Below are 15,872 nucleotides of genomic sequence, written 5' to 3'. Positions count from 1 at the left end.
TAAGAATTCAATAATATTAAAATTAACCAAAATTAGATCCATAAAATTAATCTTGAATTGTTTTACTTAGAGTTAGTATGATATAGTGAAAAGGACAGAAGATTCTTCTATTTACTAGCTTTGTGACCTTAGGAGAAATCACTGATTAAGTGATCAGGGTGAAGTTTCCTTCACCATAACGGAGATAATCATACTTATCCTGTCTACTTCATAGGACATAGATCTTTTTTGAAAAAAGCTATGTAAATGAAAGGCATTATTGTTTACAATATGGAAATGATTACAAAATAGGCTCATTTTATATATGGATGAAATAGAATTTTTCTTAATGGTTGAAAATTATTTTATATTCATTCAGAATCAGAAGAATTAGGGTAGCTTCTTTAGTTTAATTCATTATGAAATATTATCAACATCATCCATTTTCTCTCTTTTAAAAATTAGATTTAAAAATTTAGTACCTAGAAAGCAGTCATTCTAGGTTTCCCCCAAATTTTAACATGTAAAACTGTGAATATATATTTACATTTAAATTTAAAAGAGCTATTGATGGAGAAGAATTCAAGATTAATTTAAATTTAATATTTGGACAATTAGACATCCACCCATCTCTAAGCTTGGGTACTATATTTAGAAGCCTAGAGTGTGTTTATGTTCTTTTGGAGTCATTTAGTTTATTAAACTAATTGTGTCTTTCTTCCATTTTTCATTTCTTATCAGTTCTTCCTGGGAAATCAGGTATAAACCAGTGACATGTATTGAGTTCCCAATGGTGTTTTATATATTTTTTTTAAATCCATAGTCATTAAAGCTTGCCATGGCTCATCTTTCCCCATGCTGTTGATTAGCTGTGGTGTTTTTGTAAATAATCAAAGGATCTCTGATTTGAGATCCATTTTTCTGCCTTTTGTCTCAGTGAGAAGATTACTTTTAAGGGAACCAGATAATGGACAGCAATTTGGCAAATGATTTTGGTCTCCCAAACATAAGCTGTAGCTTTTGTTCATTAATGTTATTAGCATATTTTATGGGAATGGGCACCTGCTTATGAAAATTTTATAGTGTTCCATTAGTTACAGAAACCTTAAAATATAGTGTCTAGGAATTTGGAAAAGATTAGTCTAATTAAGAAAATATAATTGCAGAGAAATAAAAATCTTTCAAAATACCTTACAAACATACACAGTTTTTTCATAATACTACTATTTTCTATTTAGGCCAAAGTGATAATTTTTACTCAATAACTGTGTATCCCCTAAACTCACATTTTAACTCAAGACATGTTGCAATTAGAGAGATATCTCTTAATTTTTTAAAAATAATACATGAGATATTCTTTAGTCATTCATATTTTTTGGGGGGGTTTAGCAAGGCAGTGGGGCTAAGTGACTTGCTCAAGGTCACACAGCTAGGTTAATTATTAAGTGTCTGAGGCCGGATTTGAACTCAGGTCCTCCTGACTCAAGGACCAGTGCTCTATCCATTATACCACCTAGCTGCCCCTTAATCATTCAGATTTAATAATGCTTTCCATTTTAATTATTAAACTGCTTATACTTCCTCTTTTTGTAGGTGAAATAAATTATTTAAAATTTATCTGGAATAATAAATTTGTTTAACTCAATATGAGATACTATCTTCGACTCATATTACTTGAAGTCAGTAAAGGATGATATTATTGAAGCAAAATATTTTGTCACATAAGAGAGACATTCATGGCACACAAGGTTCAGCATCAACCACATTGATAGAGCATTTATGAGGAGATCTTATCTCTTTGTCCTTGGCTTACCGTGTGGTAATTGTAATACTTTTAAATAGGAAATAGAAGAAAAGGTGGGGATTCCAAGCAAAATAAAAACCTAGTTCTAAAGTGAGATTTGAATGTCTTGTCTATAAATTATTTATATTTTGTACTTCTCCCAAATTGCATGATTTGATTATAACTTATGGACCAAAAAGCTTTCATGTTGTCTGGTTCCCCAAGGTAATGTTCCTTTCCTCCCCTCCTTACCCTTTGCTTCTCAGCACTGAAGGTTTTCTAACAAAGAGAGATGTGTGTTCTTGCCTTCAATTGCTAATTTACATTTCAGGATCACATATTTAAGAAATATTGTTAAGTTCCTATGGTCTAAAAAAAAGATTTCAGCATCTATGAAACTTCTAAACCCTAAGTTGAAGCTTTTGTATATATTCATGATGCCCTTCAGAATTTTCAGAATCTGTAAGGAGATTTGTTTGGATTTTGCTTTGAGCTCTTTGAAATTAAAACATAAAGTTGTTGGGGTTCTTTACTACTGAAAACAAAGTTCCCTATTATATCTATCATGAACTATTCACTCTTAAACATCTCAAATGTAATTCATTTGCTTGATTGAAATTGGTTCAGTTTAATTTTCAATTTGTACTGAGCTTTTTTTTTTGGAAAAATGCCTATGCAAATTTGCTTGGGAGTTTTCTCATATCAAAGATCTTTGAGTAGTGAGTGAACAATACTCACTAGCAAATTGATTCCAAGAACTTGAGAGAATTTGTAACAGGGCCTAGTAAATATATATTGGTAGGGCACATGTCCATTTATAGTGCAGGTAGGTGGTACAGTGAATAGCATTAAAAAAACTGGGAGTCAGGACCTGAATATGGATTTTGCTGCAGATACTTACTAGCTGTGTGATCTAGTCAAGTCATTTAATTTCTCTGTGTCTCAGTTTCCTCATTTAAAAGTGGGGATGACAACCTACCTCACAACGTTGGCATGAGGATTAAATAACATTATTGCCTTTTATTCCAAAATATCTAAAGTGCTTTGGAAACATTAAAGCAACATATTTTGGCAGTGTAAAACTCAATTGATTTTATGTTCATTTAATATTGAAAATTAGTTTAAAAGATCTTCCCAGTAGTAAGCAATTCTATATTATCTTAAAAATTGCAATCACTTCCACCCCAAAAACCTATTTACTGATGCTGTCTCCTAGCCAGGTGCCATTGTCCACTCAGCTGCTCACTAGATAAAAAAGAATGAAAAATACAGACAAGTTTTCCCATGTATTTCTAGACAAAACTAAGTTTAATTAGATTGGAAAGAAAAGTCAGAATATATTTTTCCTTCAGTCATATTTCTTTGAGTTCAATTCTTATCTCTTTTAAACTCAGAGAACATGGATCAGAATTTGTTTTCATGCTGTTTCAACTTTAGAAATAATGACTAAATATAATTTTTAAAAACTCATTTTCTTACTAATGGCTTCCTCTAAGAAAAGAAATATTCTTCAAGAAGTAAAATTATTCTTAGTGATCTTTTTTTCTTTTGCTATGCTTTTCCTGTCATCTAAATCAGCATGCAGCAGTCTAATGCAGATCATTTATTATGCAAATCATTTTCTGAGATTTTACTAATAACTGTGAATTAAAACAAGAAATTGAAATTGGTTGCTTAAGCTATTGGAGCCTAAATATCATGTTTTATATGATAAGAGCTTATAAAAATCACAACTTTTTTTTTAAATTTGTACAGTTTGGTGATTCCCAACAACTTCGTCTTGTCCGCATCTTGCGAAGTACTGTGATGGTTCGTGTTGGAGGTGGATGGATGGCACTTGATGAGTTTTTAGTGAAAAATGATCCTTGTAGGGGTAAGGCAATCCAAATGTAATGGACAAATAACTATAAATTATTGTTACTTTTGTAATTATGCACAGTATTTTGTGGATATAATTTCAGTTGTTTATTGATTCCAACAGTGAGTGTTTCACATTGGTCTTTCTTTGTCAGCCTAAAGTTCTCAAAAGGACTTGTGGCAGTCATGTAAACCATACTCTTTCCATTGTTTTGACCTCTCCATGCACAACAGGAAAGCATCAAAGTATAAAGAGAGTAAAAGTCTTTTTAAAAAACCTTTTAGGGGCGGCTAGGTGGTGTAGTGGATAGAGCACTGGCCCTGGAGTCAGGAGTACCTAAGTTCAAATTAGACCTCAGACACTTAATAAATTACCTAGCTGTGTGTAGCCCTTGGCAAGCTACTTAACCCTATTTGCCTCGCAAAAACCTAAAAAACCCCCAAAAACCTTTTAAAAAGCTCCCCACCCCCTTCAGAAATTTTTATTAGGAAAAAAAAATCAGCTGACTAGTGAAAAGACAATGGGCATTTTACAAAAAATTCATCCAAGTTCCTTAATAAGATAATTGAAAGTAATTGTTTTCCTATCTCTCTTGATGTTTTAATCTAATCATTTTTATCTAAAGTTTAAAACCTACTGCCAGCAGTACCTAATCTTCATCAATTGGAGATAATTAAAACAAAACAGGCTTGTTACTGTGTTTTCACCTGGGTGAAAGCTTTTGCAGGGTAAATTGGAGTAAAATAGTTAGGTAAAAATTATAACAGCATTTGGAGTGAAGTGAGGTTCAAACTATTGTGACTAAAATAGTCATCACTTCTATTTTTTTACTCTCTCACTCACCCTTTCTTTTTCTCTGTTTTGAAAAAATTCATATTAATGTGGCCTTGATTACAAAAGCCAACTATTAACATATATTGCCTTTTATTGTGTTGGTTATTAAAAAGCCAGTCATAAAGTGCAGGTAATTCTTTTTCCCTCGAAAGGAAACAGTTTTTTTTCATTCCTAAGGCAACTCTTATTCTAGAATGTGTCCTAACAGCCCAGAAGTAGAAGTCTTTGCCTATTCTACTGCTATTCTTGTTTTCTTCTCCTGCTAACGAGATTCTTTAATGTGATTGGTATCCTATGTCATTTTTTCTAGTTCATCATCATGGGAGTAAAATGTTACGTTCGGAATCAAACTCTTCAATTACTACTACTCAGCCTACTATAGGTTGGCAACCTCTCTCTTTGCCTCTCCCTTCTTTTTCTCTTTTCTTCTTTCATATTCTTGCTTTGATCATTTTTTTAAATAACATGCTTCATTCATTGTGTATGGCTTAACAAATATCCAACTGGGCTGGTGCTTTCAAGTGCAATATCCAAAACTTTGACATGCTAAAGGTGTATTACAAATACAATGATCATCTACACTGATCAAATATAGTGCTGACACATTGCTCATTCAGTTCTTGTGGAATGTTTTCTGTGTGCATATGTGTTTGTATAAGTGGTGCACCACTGATTATTTTATTGAAGTTTCGGTCTGATATTTGTTATTGCATGTTGGTAAAGCTTTTACTTTTTCAAGGTGCCAAATGAAAATATTTGCTATTTTATCTCAATATGGAAAAAAAATTTGTAACTTAATTTTAAGTGGTGGTTTCAATTAATAAGCCATCTCTTTTTCTGTAATAGTATGGAATAAATTAAATATTTTTAAAACTACTGGCAATTTTCTTACCCTATATGGTACATGCAAGACGCAGTCTCTGACTAATGAACTAACCAACCAAGTGTGGTGAAACAGGTAATGGAATCTACACATCAGTGACTGATGGATCAAGGATATTTTTTTAGCATGTGAGCTTTCCATTTTCATGCTGACTCTTTTAAATATTGAGTTGTTCTTGCTGGTGTGAAGTGTTAGAATAAGCACGCTCTCCTTTTTTACTTGCCTATGGCCAAAATGAATGCATTATAGAGTGATGCATTTGACTTTTTGGTGAGCTGGGTTGAAACTAGCATGGCAAAAAAGAATTTTCTTGAAACATGTTGGCCAATGGGCTCATGAACTTCTCTTCAATTAAATGCCTTTTTATTTTCACCTGTGTACTTCAGCTAAAGGAAGAACAAACATGGAACTCCGTGAAAAGTTCATTTTAGCAGATGGTGCCAGTCAAACAGCTATGGCAGCTTTCCGACCCAGGGGGCGGAGATCACGGCCATCATCCAGAGGAGCTTCCCCTAATAGATCAACTTCAATGTCCAGCCCTGCTGCTCAGATGGCCTCACCTCAGGCCCCTTTGATGAGTACCACCCCTAAGGTAGGAGTTGATTAGGTTATATTTTCTTTCTGAGGAATAACAAGATTCATCAGACCTCAAATACTCAGTCAAACTAGATTGGTCAGTGTTTCACAATTTCTCATGTGAAATAGAGCATAAAAATGTGATTTTATGGTGCTTTTGGAGCTAAAAAGGATCCAGTTTATTTAGCTGCTGCACTTATGGTTACATGAATTCATTTTTGGAAATTTCATTTTTGTATATGATTTGACTTTTCTGACTCTTCTGCTTTTTTAATTATTATGTCCATTCCTGCTGTGAAATGTGATCTCTTAGCTTTAGTGATCTTTTTTGTGGTTTTGCTTTTTTCTCCTACTGTCCTTTATATTTGATTTGCCATTTTTCATACAGATAGTCCAGCCTTTAATACGCAATTATGGTAAACCATGGTTGACGAACAGCAAAACGTCAACTCCTTCTAAACCAGCAGAATCCTCAGACTTTCAAGTGTCATCTGCAGAGGTATAGTAAGGATCTAGACTCTAGACTGACCAACTTCTTTAAAACTAACAGGTCATGAACTAACATGCACTATCTTTCTGGTTTGTATGTATGTATGGAATCATAACTCCCTCCATTTTAAACTTCTAAAGAATGAATGTCTATAATCCTTCTTTCCTTGTATCAAAAATGTTTAGTATTATAGATTCATGCCTAAACTTATCCATCCCAATTCATCACCCTAGAAATAAATATTATGTTTCTTTGATCTTACCAATGATCATATTTTAGGACTTAGAAGAATTAGAATCAGCATTTCTTGCTTCTAATAGCATCTATGACCCTGGGAACACATACTGAATTACCATTTACAACATTGAATTTCTTCATAAGATACATGCAGCATGTGAATTACTAAAAATAAAATTTATACCCAGAGATATGTAGATTTTGGCATAAAAATCTTCTCACTGGAAAGTTTTGCCCTGGTTTTCCTGCCCAGTTTCAGTGCTGAACTAGTTCTAGGAGGAAAAAAAGACCACTTATTTTGATGAGTCAGAAAAATTATTCACCTAGAATAACTTAGAGGACAAATGCTATGTGAGAGCATTTCTCTCAAGGAGAAATTGGGGAGAAGTAAAAAGGCAGGTTCTCTATCTAGTAGATTATTTTGCTCTTTGAACATTACTCCAAATCACTACAATTACAAGAAGGGGAAAGTTTTATTACATGTCTTCTAAGATAGCCAAGATTTAAAGAATGAATGGTGTAGGTGTGAAATTATTGCAAAGTCAACTTCCTCTTATTCACAACATGCAAGGGGAATAATGCCTTATGGAAAGAAGGAAAAATGTCATTTGACATTGACAGAATCAATCATTTATGATGATTTAGTTATTGTTATCTCCTTTATAATAATTTGTCAATAAAAACCTACACTGACAATAGTTTTCATTCAGAATATGGAGATGACTGCATATGAATTCTTATAAGACTAAAGCATGAATAAAATAATATTTCTACAGGAAAAATGAAAAATAATGCATACATACTTTTTTGTGGTCAAAAAAGTCCACATTTGGAATTTTGTTAGTGAAAATTCCCTCCACTCTTTGAAATCAGCAGATCATTTATTACTTCGTTTCAGAAGGTGGTCTAGAGAACAGAGAGTTTTTTCAGAGGCAGAACTTGAATCCAGGTGTTACTGGCTCCAAAGCTAGATATCTTATCCACTAATCTAACTCTTATTACAAATTTGAGCATTAGCTAATCTGAGGACCACATATGCTTATTTCCTTATTTTTATCCAGAATGATTGCATTTCAAAATTAGGAAAGATCTCAGAAACTCTTTGTTGTAATAGGAAATTTTTTCTCTTGGCAACTTCCATAGCTCTATTTTCTGGGGTTAAAATGAAGAAATAACAAATAACAAATAACAGCCTTTAACATGCTTAAGGATGAATTTGGTCATCCTTCTACAATCAAATATTATCTTCCACTGGCTAAATAGCCCCAATGCCTTCAAATGATCCTAATAATTGTGTGACCATTAATATACATTGTCCACTTTGCCATCCTTCCTAAAATGTGATGCCAGAAACTGAAAGCAACATTCCAGGTGTGTCCTGATAAACACAGAGTAACATGGGATGGTTATATCCTATTTTAGAATTAGAAGGAATTTAGAGATCACCTGGTCAGACTGCCTGTTGTTACTATTGAAGAAACAAAATCCAAGAGAGGTGAAATCACTTGTCAAGTTTATTTAGTGCTTTATAGTTTTTTCAAAATGTTTGATTTCTTTCACTGTCACAATAACCTTGGGAAATGAATAATTTGACACATGATAGGATCTGAAAATGTCAAATTTATGTAAATTGTCCAGTCATATAACTAATCACAGACAACGATTGGTTTTTCTTTTTTTTCATACTTTACTACTATAAACTCTTGACTTGTGCCATTGTGTATACTATCTACTAGTATTCCCAGTACTTTAAAGTTTACTTTCATTCAGGTGGGTGCTTCTCTTCACTTACTCAGATTGAATTGCACTTCCATGTTTCATAAGTTGATATAGCCCTTTCCCTCCCCACCCCCACATTATTATTTGATGGCTAGCATTCCAATGATGAGCTGCTCAGAACTTAAGTAATCAGTCCTTAGACATAGCACGCCATACTCAAAACCTTTTCCAGCTGGTTGGGGGCATAACAGAACATAGACTTTATTGGCATAAACTTGGAGAATGACACTTTTTGTGACATTTTAGTGAAGTATCTGCTAATAGGGAGTTAACATGGTAGGGTGGAAAGAGCTAGATTTGGGGTTGACCTGGATCCAAATTCTGGCTCTGCTGTTTACTACTAATGAGGATTTTGATGAATCATTTGATACCTCTCTGGGTCTCAGTTTCTTTATCTATAAAATGAAGTGGTTTGATTTGATCTCTAAGATTTCAGTCTGAAATATATAATGCTATTTTGCATAAAATTCACATAGAACTATATGATATGTTTGGGGAAAATGCTTTTATTACCAAAAATCTGTAGATAGGCAGAGAGCCTGTTTTTTAATTTACTACTTTACTACTTATGTGACTTTGAGAAATTTAGTTTATCTCCATAGCCCTCAGTTTTCTGACCTTTAAAAAGAGAGAGTACACATAACCTGTAAGTTCTCTTATATCACTAAGTCTGAGATCTTAAGATCCCATTGTAACATAAATTGAGAAATTTCTCAAAATTTTGTAAATGGTTGCACTTATATAATTACATCCTTACATAATTATATTTTATGCTACATTGTATGGTGATTTTTATTTTCATTAATGTGACATCATCTAATATTGCCATTCTGATCTTTGAAAATTCCAAGGGGCAGCTAGGTGATGCAGTGGATAGAGCACTGGCCCTGGAGTCAGGAGTACTTGAGTTCAAATCTGGCCTCAGACACTTAATAACTACCTAGCTGTATGGCCTTGGGAAAGCCACTTAACCCCATTGCCTTGAAAAAACAAAAAAAATTCCAAAATAGTTTATTAGTCTAATAAAAATATCATGTTTATTTCCAGACTGATTGAACTTAATTTTTTTTTCAGACCATAGTGTGGTTTTTGTTAGACATGCTCCCAATCACATACTGTTATAGTCTGAAATTAAGGCAGATGAAACTCATGGATTTCATTTTGGAAGAATGATTAGTTCTCCTTTAAAGACATTGAGTAATATAACCAGTACCCATAACTCTTTATAGAGATGGCCTTACTTTGATTAATTCACTGCATGTAAATAAATTCTTACACTTCTAAGAAACATTTTTGTCTTAACTTGAAAGCTCTCTCCACTCTTGAATCAAGAGAAACACTAAAACATGTCCAAAATCCAGGAGGTGGGAAATGGGTTTAAATTTTTTTTTAAACTTGCACTAAAGTACAGCAGTTGTGGTTGCAACATTTTTTCATTTGGGTTTTCTGCAAACTCCAATGGGCTCCTCAAAAGAAGTTTCACTTTTGCCCAAATGTTTGCCACACATGTAGAGACTATAGTCATATTAAATTCTGAATTTAAACCTATTTGAAACTCTAAGCATGATCAGGCTATTGCCTCAGAGGTTCTCTGTCTACATGTTCTAAGTATGGCAACATCATTGCATTGATTTCCAAACATGCTACAAAAGGTTGGTTGCCTAAATTTTATGAATGCAGATGAACCTTTGATTGCTTCAAATTTTACTATAAATGTATGTATCCATATTTTATAACATCAATGGGATAAGCAGCCTCCACTGTTGTACTCACAGATTCATTTTGGATTTCTTGTCCAAGAAACTGCCTTGGTTCATTATGCTCAGACTTTCCTACCCTCTCAATGTTTTGTTTGTTTCCTTCACCAAAATCATATTTTCTTCAGAAGTTTGTTGAATTAAGGAAATGAGATAGAAAATTCAGCATTTGGTTTAGATGAAACTGTTTATTTTTCTTGCCTTCTCCCATGAAATGAAAGATAGTGGTGTTAGATTAGCCCAGGCTAGGACTGGTATCATGAAATACTTTTTATTGGTCACCACAGGGAACACCAATTCAGGGAAGCAAGCTTCGACTTCCAGGATATTTATCAGGGAAGGGATTCCAGTCTGGGGAGGACAGTGGATTGATAACAACTGCAGCCTCCCGAGTCCGAACACAGTTTGCAGGTGAGTGGTGGTGAGTCACTGAGAGTCAATGGCCCTTGTGAATATGTAAGAAAGGATTGAGATACCTTGCTATGGCACAGTAGTAAGGCAAACCAATTTCTACACATTTATTAAGCCTTGAATTCCCAAATGACCTAGGGTATCTTTTTCTCTCTGATGAGGAAACAGTACACATTTTCACTTTGATGTGTTATAATATTAAATTGGGACTATCAAATAATTGACACTGATAATAATTTGACCTCACATTTACAGTGAGGTTACAATTTTAAATGACTTGTTTTGAGCCTCCATTGATCAATTTTTAAATTGTGCTGACTTTCACAGTAATCCATGATGCTGTTGAATTTGCATATGCAAATATCACTATGAATTTGAATCTAACTCTGAGGGACAGCAATGGAATAATAAAAATAGAACACTGGCCCTGGAGTTAGGAAGACCAGGATTCAAGTCCTGCTTCTTGGTTTTTGTAATAATAAGCAAAATATTTAATTGCTCCATTCCTTAGTCAAGAATTTAAGACATTATGAGATCCTTAGATTTTTGAAATCATAATTTAAAAAACCCCAAAATTCTTAACTACATTTCCTTTTACTATTGACTCTATGTGTATAAAAGAATTCTGTATTTGTATAAGATTTTAGAATTATTTTTGTCAATATCTAAGATGACAAAATGACTTAGAAATTTTTTTAGCAATATAGTAATTACATAGTAAAATAGTTCACAAAATTTTTTGTAAATACATAGCAAGTTATTTCCTCTTGTTATTTGCCAGAAATTATCCTTGCAGCAAATTTGTTAAGTGCCATTTTTATTCAGGCTGTATTGGGTCTCATTTTGCATCTTGATAGTGATCATAGGACTAAAACTTCTAATAAACGTAGAAAGACAAGTGTGACAAAGCAAATGACTAGGTTGATTCTGATCTAGAGTACTTAAGGAGGTGACAGCTGGGTGCCAAATATTTCCTAGTGAGAGGAGTGGCAACTCTTCCACTTAACTTCAAGTTTGCATTGAGCTCTTGAGGGGCAGCCAGTATATTACCCTGCTTTTTAAAGTGATACATATAGATTTGATTCTAGTCATTTGAATCATACTTTTACTAGGGTAGCTTTCTCAATACAGAGTCATAATTATTTTTTGTATAAAATTAGGTTCTCATTCATTATATCTGTTTAATGTCAAATATACTTAATAGAACTATGTAGAAAAGGGTGGAAAAAAAGGGAAGCACTGAACTTGAAGGTATGTCTTGGGCAGCCTGCTTTGAGCTCCAAATATATTTCACCCCAATTTAGCAAATGATGACATCTCATTATTTTAATGAAAAGGATCTCAAATATTTGAGTGACTTGTTGTTGTCAATTATTAGCTCCTAGTAGAATGTAAAGTCCTTGAGAACAGGTGTGTGTGTGTGTGTGTGTGTGTGTGTGTGTGTGTGTACATACACCTTGCATTTTAATAAAGTCATGCCATTTATTGTATGGTATAGAATTAATTCAATGGCTCTGGGGCACCTCTTATGGGAGGTACATAAATTTGAAATCAGTAGGTCAGACTTCCAATGTAGGAGGCTGATGGCGAATGAGTGGACTAACATTTCTTCTCTTTGCTCTCAGATACCAAGAGAACTCCTAGCAGACCTGGCAGCCGAGCTGGGAGCAAAGCTGGTAGTAGGTCAAGCAGTCGTCGAGGGAGTGATGCTTCTGACTTTGATATTTCAGAAATCCAATCTGTGTGTTCAGATATGGAGACTGTGCCTCAGACCACCAGACCAACTCCCCGAGCCGGTTCTCGAACAACCCCAGCCAAGCCTTCCAGAATCCCCACCCCCCAGAGGAAATCACCTGCCAGCAAACTGGACAAATCCACAAAAAGATAGTGCGCTTGGTTCTGCTGTGGGCCTTTCTTGTGCATTTACTATTTAAATTTGTAAGATGTAAAATATGATGTAGAGATTATTGTGAAATATTGCAAGAGGTGAGTTTTAAATTCTGCAGATGGCCTTATTTTGTGTATTTATCTTGTTCTTTTACCTGTATATTTTTTTTTGGTTGGATATTTTTGGGGTTATACCACATCACATGTGAAGGGAAAGAGTTTTTAACAAAGACTAACATTTGTACACATTAATGTGTAGAACTTACTTGTGAAACTCAATTCCTGTATGTACAGGTAAGTCTGTGACCTGACTGAAGGGCCGCATCACTGCATCATTAGCTAACAGCTAGGGATACCTCATGACATATCTGTCTTTTTTTTTTTTTAGACAAGAACAACCATCAAAAGCCAAAAGACACAAAATGATCTATTTTGAGATTATTAAAATGAACTTCAAAAGATGGGCGACAAAAACAAAAACAATTGCACATACACATACCAAAAAAACCCGACAACACATTCACATTACTGTTATTTAAACAGAATCTGTCAGAGAACTCACTTCTCTGGAAATAACTTCAAGCACTTGCCAGTTCTATAAAGCTCCAATACTTTGCAGCATTTCTGTGCCATTGCTTTAATGAGGTCAGAGACCTTCTGGATATTAGAACTATTATCCTATAAGAACATCAATATGAAGTACATTCATTTCAATGTGAGGTTTTCTTTTGCTTGACTGGATGGTAGCACTGTATCATTGAACTCATTTTGTATCAAAGCAACTTTGCTCGCAGAAAATGATAAAATAAAACACATCCCTTAACTACAATGCTATGGAACTAATTTTTTTCCCCCCAGGGAAAAATCAGTACTATATTATTTTTATGGGTAAATATAATTTGGAGTGACCAAAAAGAGACTTTTAAAAAATGGGTTGGTCTTAATTTCCCACCTTAAATAATTACATTCTGATATCATGTCTATATTTAATATATATACGTTTTAATTTATTATGTATATTCACATAATAATATAGAAAATGTTAGTATGCATTTAATAAAGCATATTCACTTGTACACATCATGGTATACTTGATTATTTGGAACTTATTTTATGTTAGATATTAACTTTATTAGAGCAACAGATTTAGAGTTAGAGTACTGAGTGTGAATACTGCATCTCCCATTCAGTATCTGTGTCACCTTGGAGAAGTCACTATTTTCCCCTGACCCTCAGTTTTCAAATCTTTATGTAAAATGAGGGCATCACATTCTCTGACATTGATATAGTCTCTTTCCAGATCTAAGTCTATGATTCAGTTACAAAATGGATGATCTGTCTTTGTATTGGTACAATTGGTTAAATTTGAGAGAAGTCCTAATCTAAAAATTACAGGAAAAAAAATTATCACTAGAGCATTCTCATACACAGATTCTCACTCCCACCTTGTTATTAGAGGTTGAGCCTGACAGGGGACACTTAATTAGATTGTTTTTCTTCTTCCTTAATAGAAACTAATGCTTAATGACCTAAATGATAGTAGAGCATTGGACTTGGAATCAATATAACTTCAGTTCACATCCTACCACTGATTCTCATTTAATCTCTTTTCACTTTAGTTGACTCATCTTTAAAAATAGGACAGTGATCTCTGCAGCACCTACCTCACAGGTCTCTGGCAAGGCTTAAATGAGAGTATTTACAAAATGCTTTACAAAATCTAAAAATGATATCAGTGTTAAGCAATTATTATTGTTTTTAATAAAAATCATTTATTCCCAAGTCCCAGATCTCAGGTGAAAACCTTCTATTGATATGACAGTTCATCCATGAAACATTTTCTCGGTGGGATAATGGTGATTATATAATCTCCATTGGCCAATGGATTTTTTTTAAAGATTTTATTTATTTTGAGTTTTATAATTTTTCCCCTGATCTTACTTCCCTCCCCCCACCCCCAAAGAAGGCAATTTGTTAGCCTTTACATTGTTTCCATGGTATACATTGATCCAAATTGAGTGTGATGAGAGAGAAATCATATCCTTAAGGAAGAAACATAAAGTATAAGAGATATCAAGATCAGACAATAAGATATCAGGGTTTTTTTGTTTTGTTTTGTTTTGTTTTGCTAAATTTAAGGTAATAGTCCTTAGTTTATGTTCAAACTCCACAGTTGTTTCTCTGGAGACAGATGGTATTCTCCATTGCAGAGAGCCCCAAATTGTCCCTGATTGTTGCACTGATGGAATGAGCGAATACTTCAAGGTTGATCATCACCCCCCATGTTGCTGTTAGGGTGTACAGTATTTTCTGGTTCTGCTCATCTCACCCAATGGATTTTGTTAAAGGAGACTAAGAGGAGGTGTCTCTTTGTGGCAATAGTATATGCCTGCAAAGATACTTAAAAAACCAATGTAAATAAACTTATATCACAGACATATCTCACTCAGTTCTGAATGCTTCCTCTTAAAAGAGAAAATTAAGTTTATTTCTCATAGTAAAGTTTTATTTTTATAAGAATAATGGCAATTTGGAATTTTCCAAGGCAGTCTTGAGGAACTACTCCTAGTCATAAAAGTTTATTTGATTATTTCTAATGAAAGGAAGATTTAATTTTTAAAAAGCTTGGCTTTATTCCTTATTTTTGATCTGCGTAGTCCCCATGAACTACACTAAAAACTCAGTTCTTCATACACAAAATGTCAGTTTCCAAAAAATAAATGAATCAGTTATTATTTTTAAGTGCTTATTGTTTGCCAGAATCTGTGATCAACATTAGAACAAAGGCAAAGTAGTCCCCATTCTTAAGAAACTTGTATTCTAACTGGAAAGGCAATGTGCACATACAATTATCTGTTCTACATTATGACCTTCTCTGTCATAGTCCTGATATATCATAAATACATAAAATATGTATAGTATAATATCAATATATTTTATCTTTTAATACTATAATAATTCAAATTTCTTCTCTGGTATGAAGGGAGGGCCAAACAATTTTATGGGGATTTTCCAGATCACAGGGGTGCTGTACCTCTAACCCCTGTAAGCAGTTATATACATATACAAATAAACTGTATTTATATTTATAATAAATAGTAGTTTTTATTAATAAAAGGCATTTGGGAAGGGACTAGCAGTTTAGGGGGGCATTGGGAAAGACTTCTTAGATATATAAAGACTATTTGAAATCTAAAAGTAGCATATAAATGTTAACTATTATTAGGGAGAAGGTGGCTCTTAAATCCTAAAGGAAATCAGTGCAACAGCAGTGGACATTGGAATATAGATTCCATAAAGGCTAGTGAAGTATTGAAGAGGTCTCATGATTCTTATTCAAGAACAACTACCTTCTTTTGAAAATGAAATTCTTTTATATCAGAATATACTTTGGGATA

General features: G+C 33.6%; 1 protein-coding gene across 26 annotated transcripts in view; it reads left to right on the top strand.

Moving 5' to 3' along the window:
* The window catches only part of DST (dystonin), a 592,091-nt gene extending 578,539 nt beyond the window's left edge, over positions 1-13,552 (top strand). For 11 of the 26 annotated variants that reach the window (XM_074237251.1, XM_074237245.1, XM_074237249.1 and 8 more), the window contains 7 exons: positions 721-738; positions 3,518-3,635; positions 4,765-4,836; positions 5,724-5,929; positions 6,302-6,412; positions 10,464-10,587; positions 12,213-13,552. In XM_074237251.1, coding sequence (XP_074093352.1) covers positions 721-738; positions 3,518-3,635; positions 4,765-4,836; positions 5,724-5,929; positions 6,302-6,412; positions 10,464-10,587; positions 12,213-12,475 — 912 coding nt within the window. In that variant the 3' untranslated portion in view covers positions 12,476-13,552. The remainder of the gene's footprint in view (positions 1-720; positions 739-3,517; positions 3,636-4,764; positions 4,837-5,723; positions 5,930-6,301; positions 6,413-10,463; positions 10,588-12,212) is intronic. The other 15 variants (XM_074237259.1, XM_074237265.1, XM_074237258.1 and 12 more) reach the window with 4 other exon arrangements.
* Positions 13,553-15,872: the final 2,320 nt, after the last annotated feature.

This window comes from Macrotis lagotis, chromosome 5, assembly GCF_037893015.1.
Source record: "Macrotis lagotis isolate mMagLag1 chromosome 5, bilby.v1.9.chrom.fasta, whole genome shotgun sequence".
NCBI classification, from domain to species: domain Eukaryota; kingdom Metazoa; phylum Chordata; class Mammalia; order Peramelemorphia; family Peramelidae; genus Macrotis; species Macrotis lagotis.
Note: the sequence above shows the minus strand (reverse complement) of the source record. Positions and strands in the feature narration are given on the sequence as shown.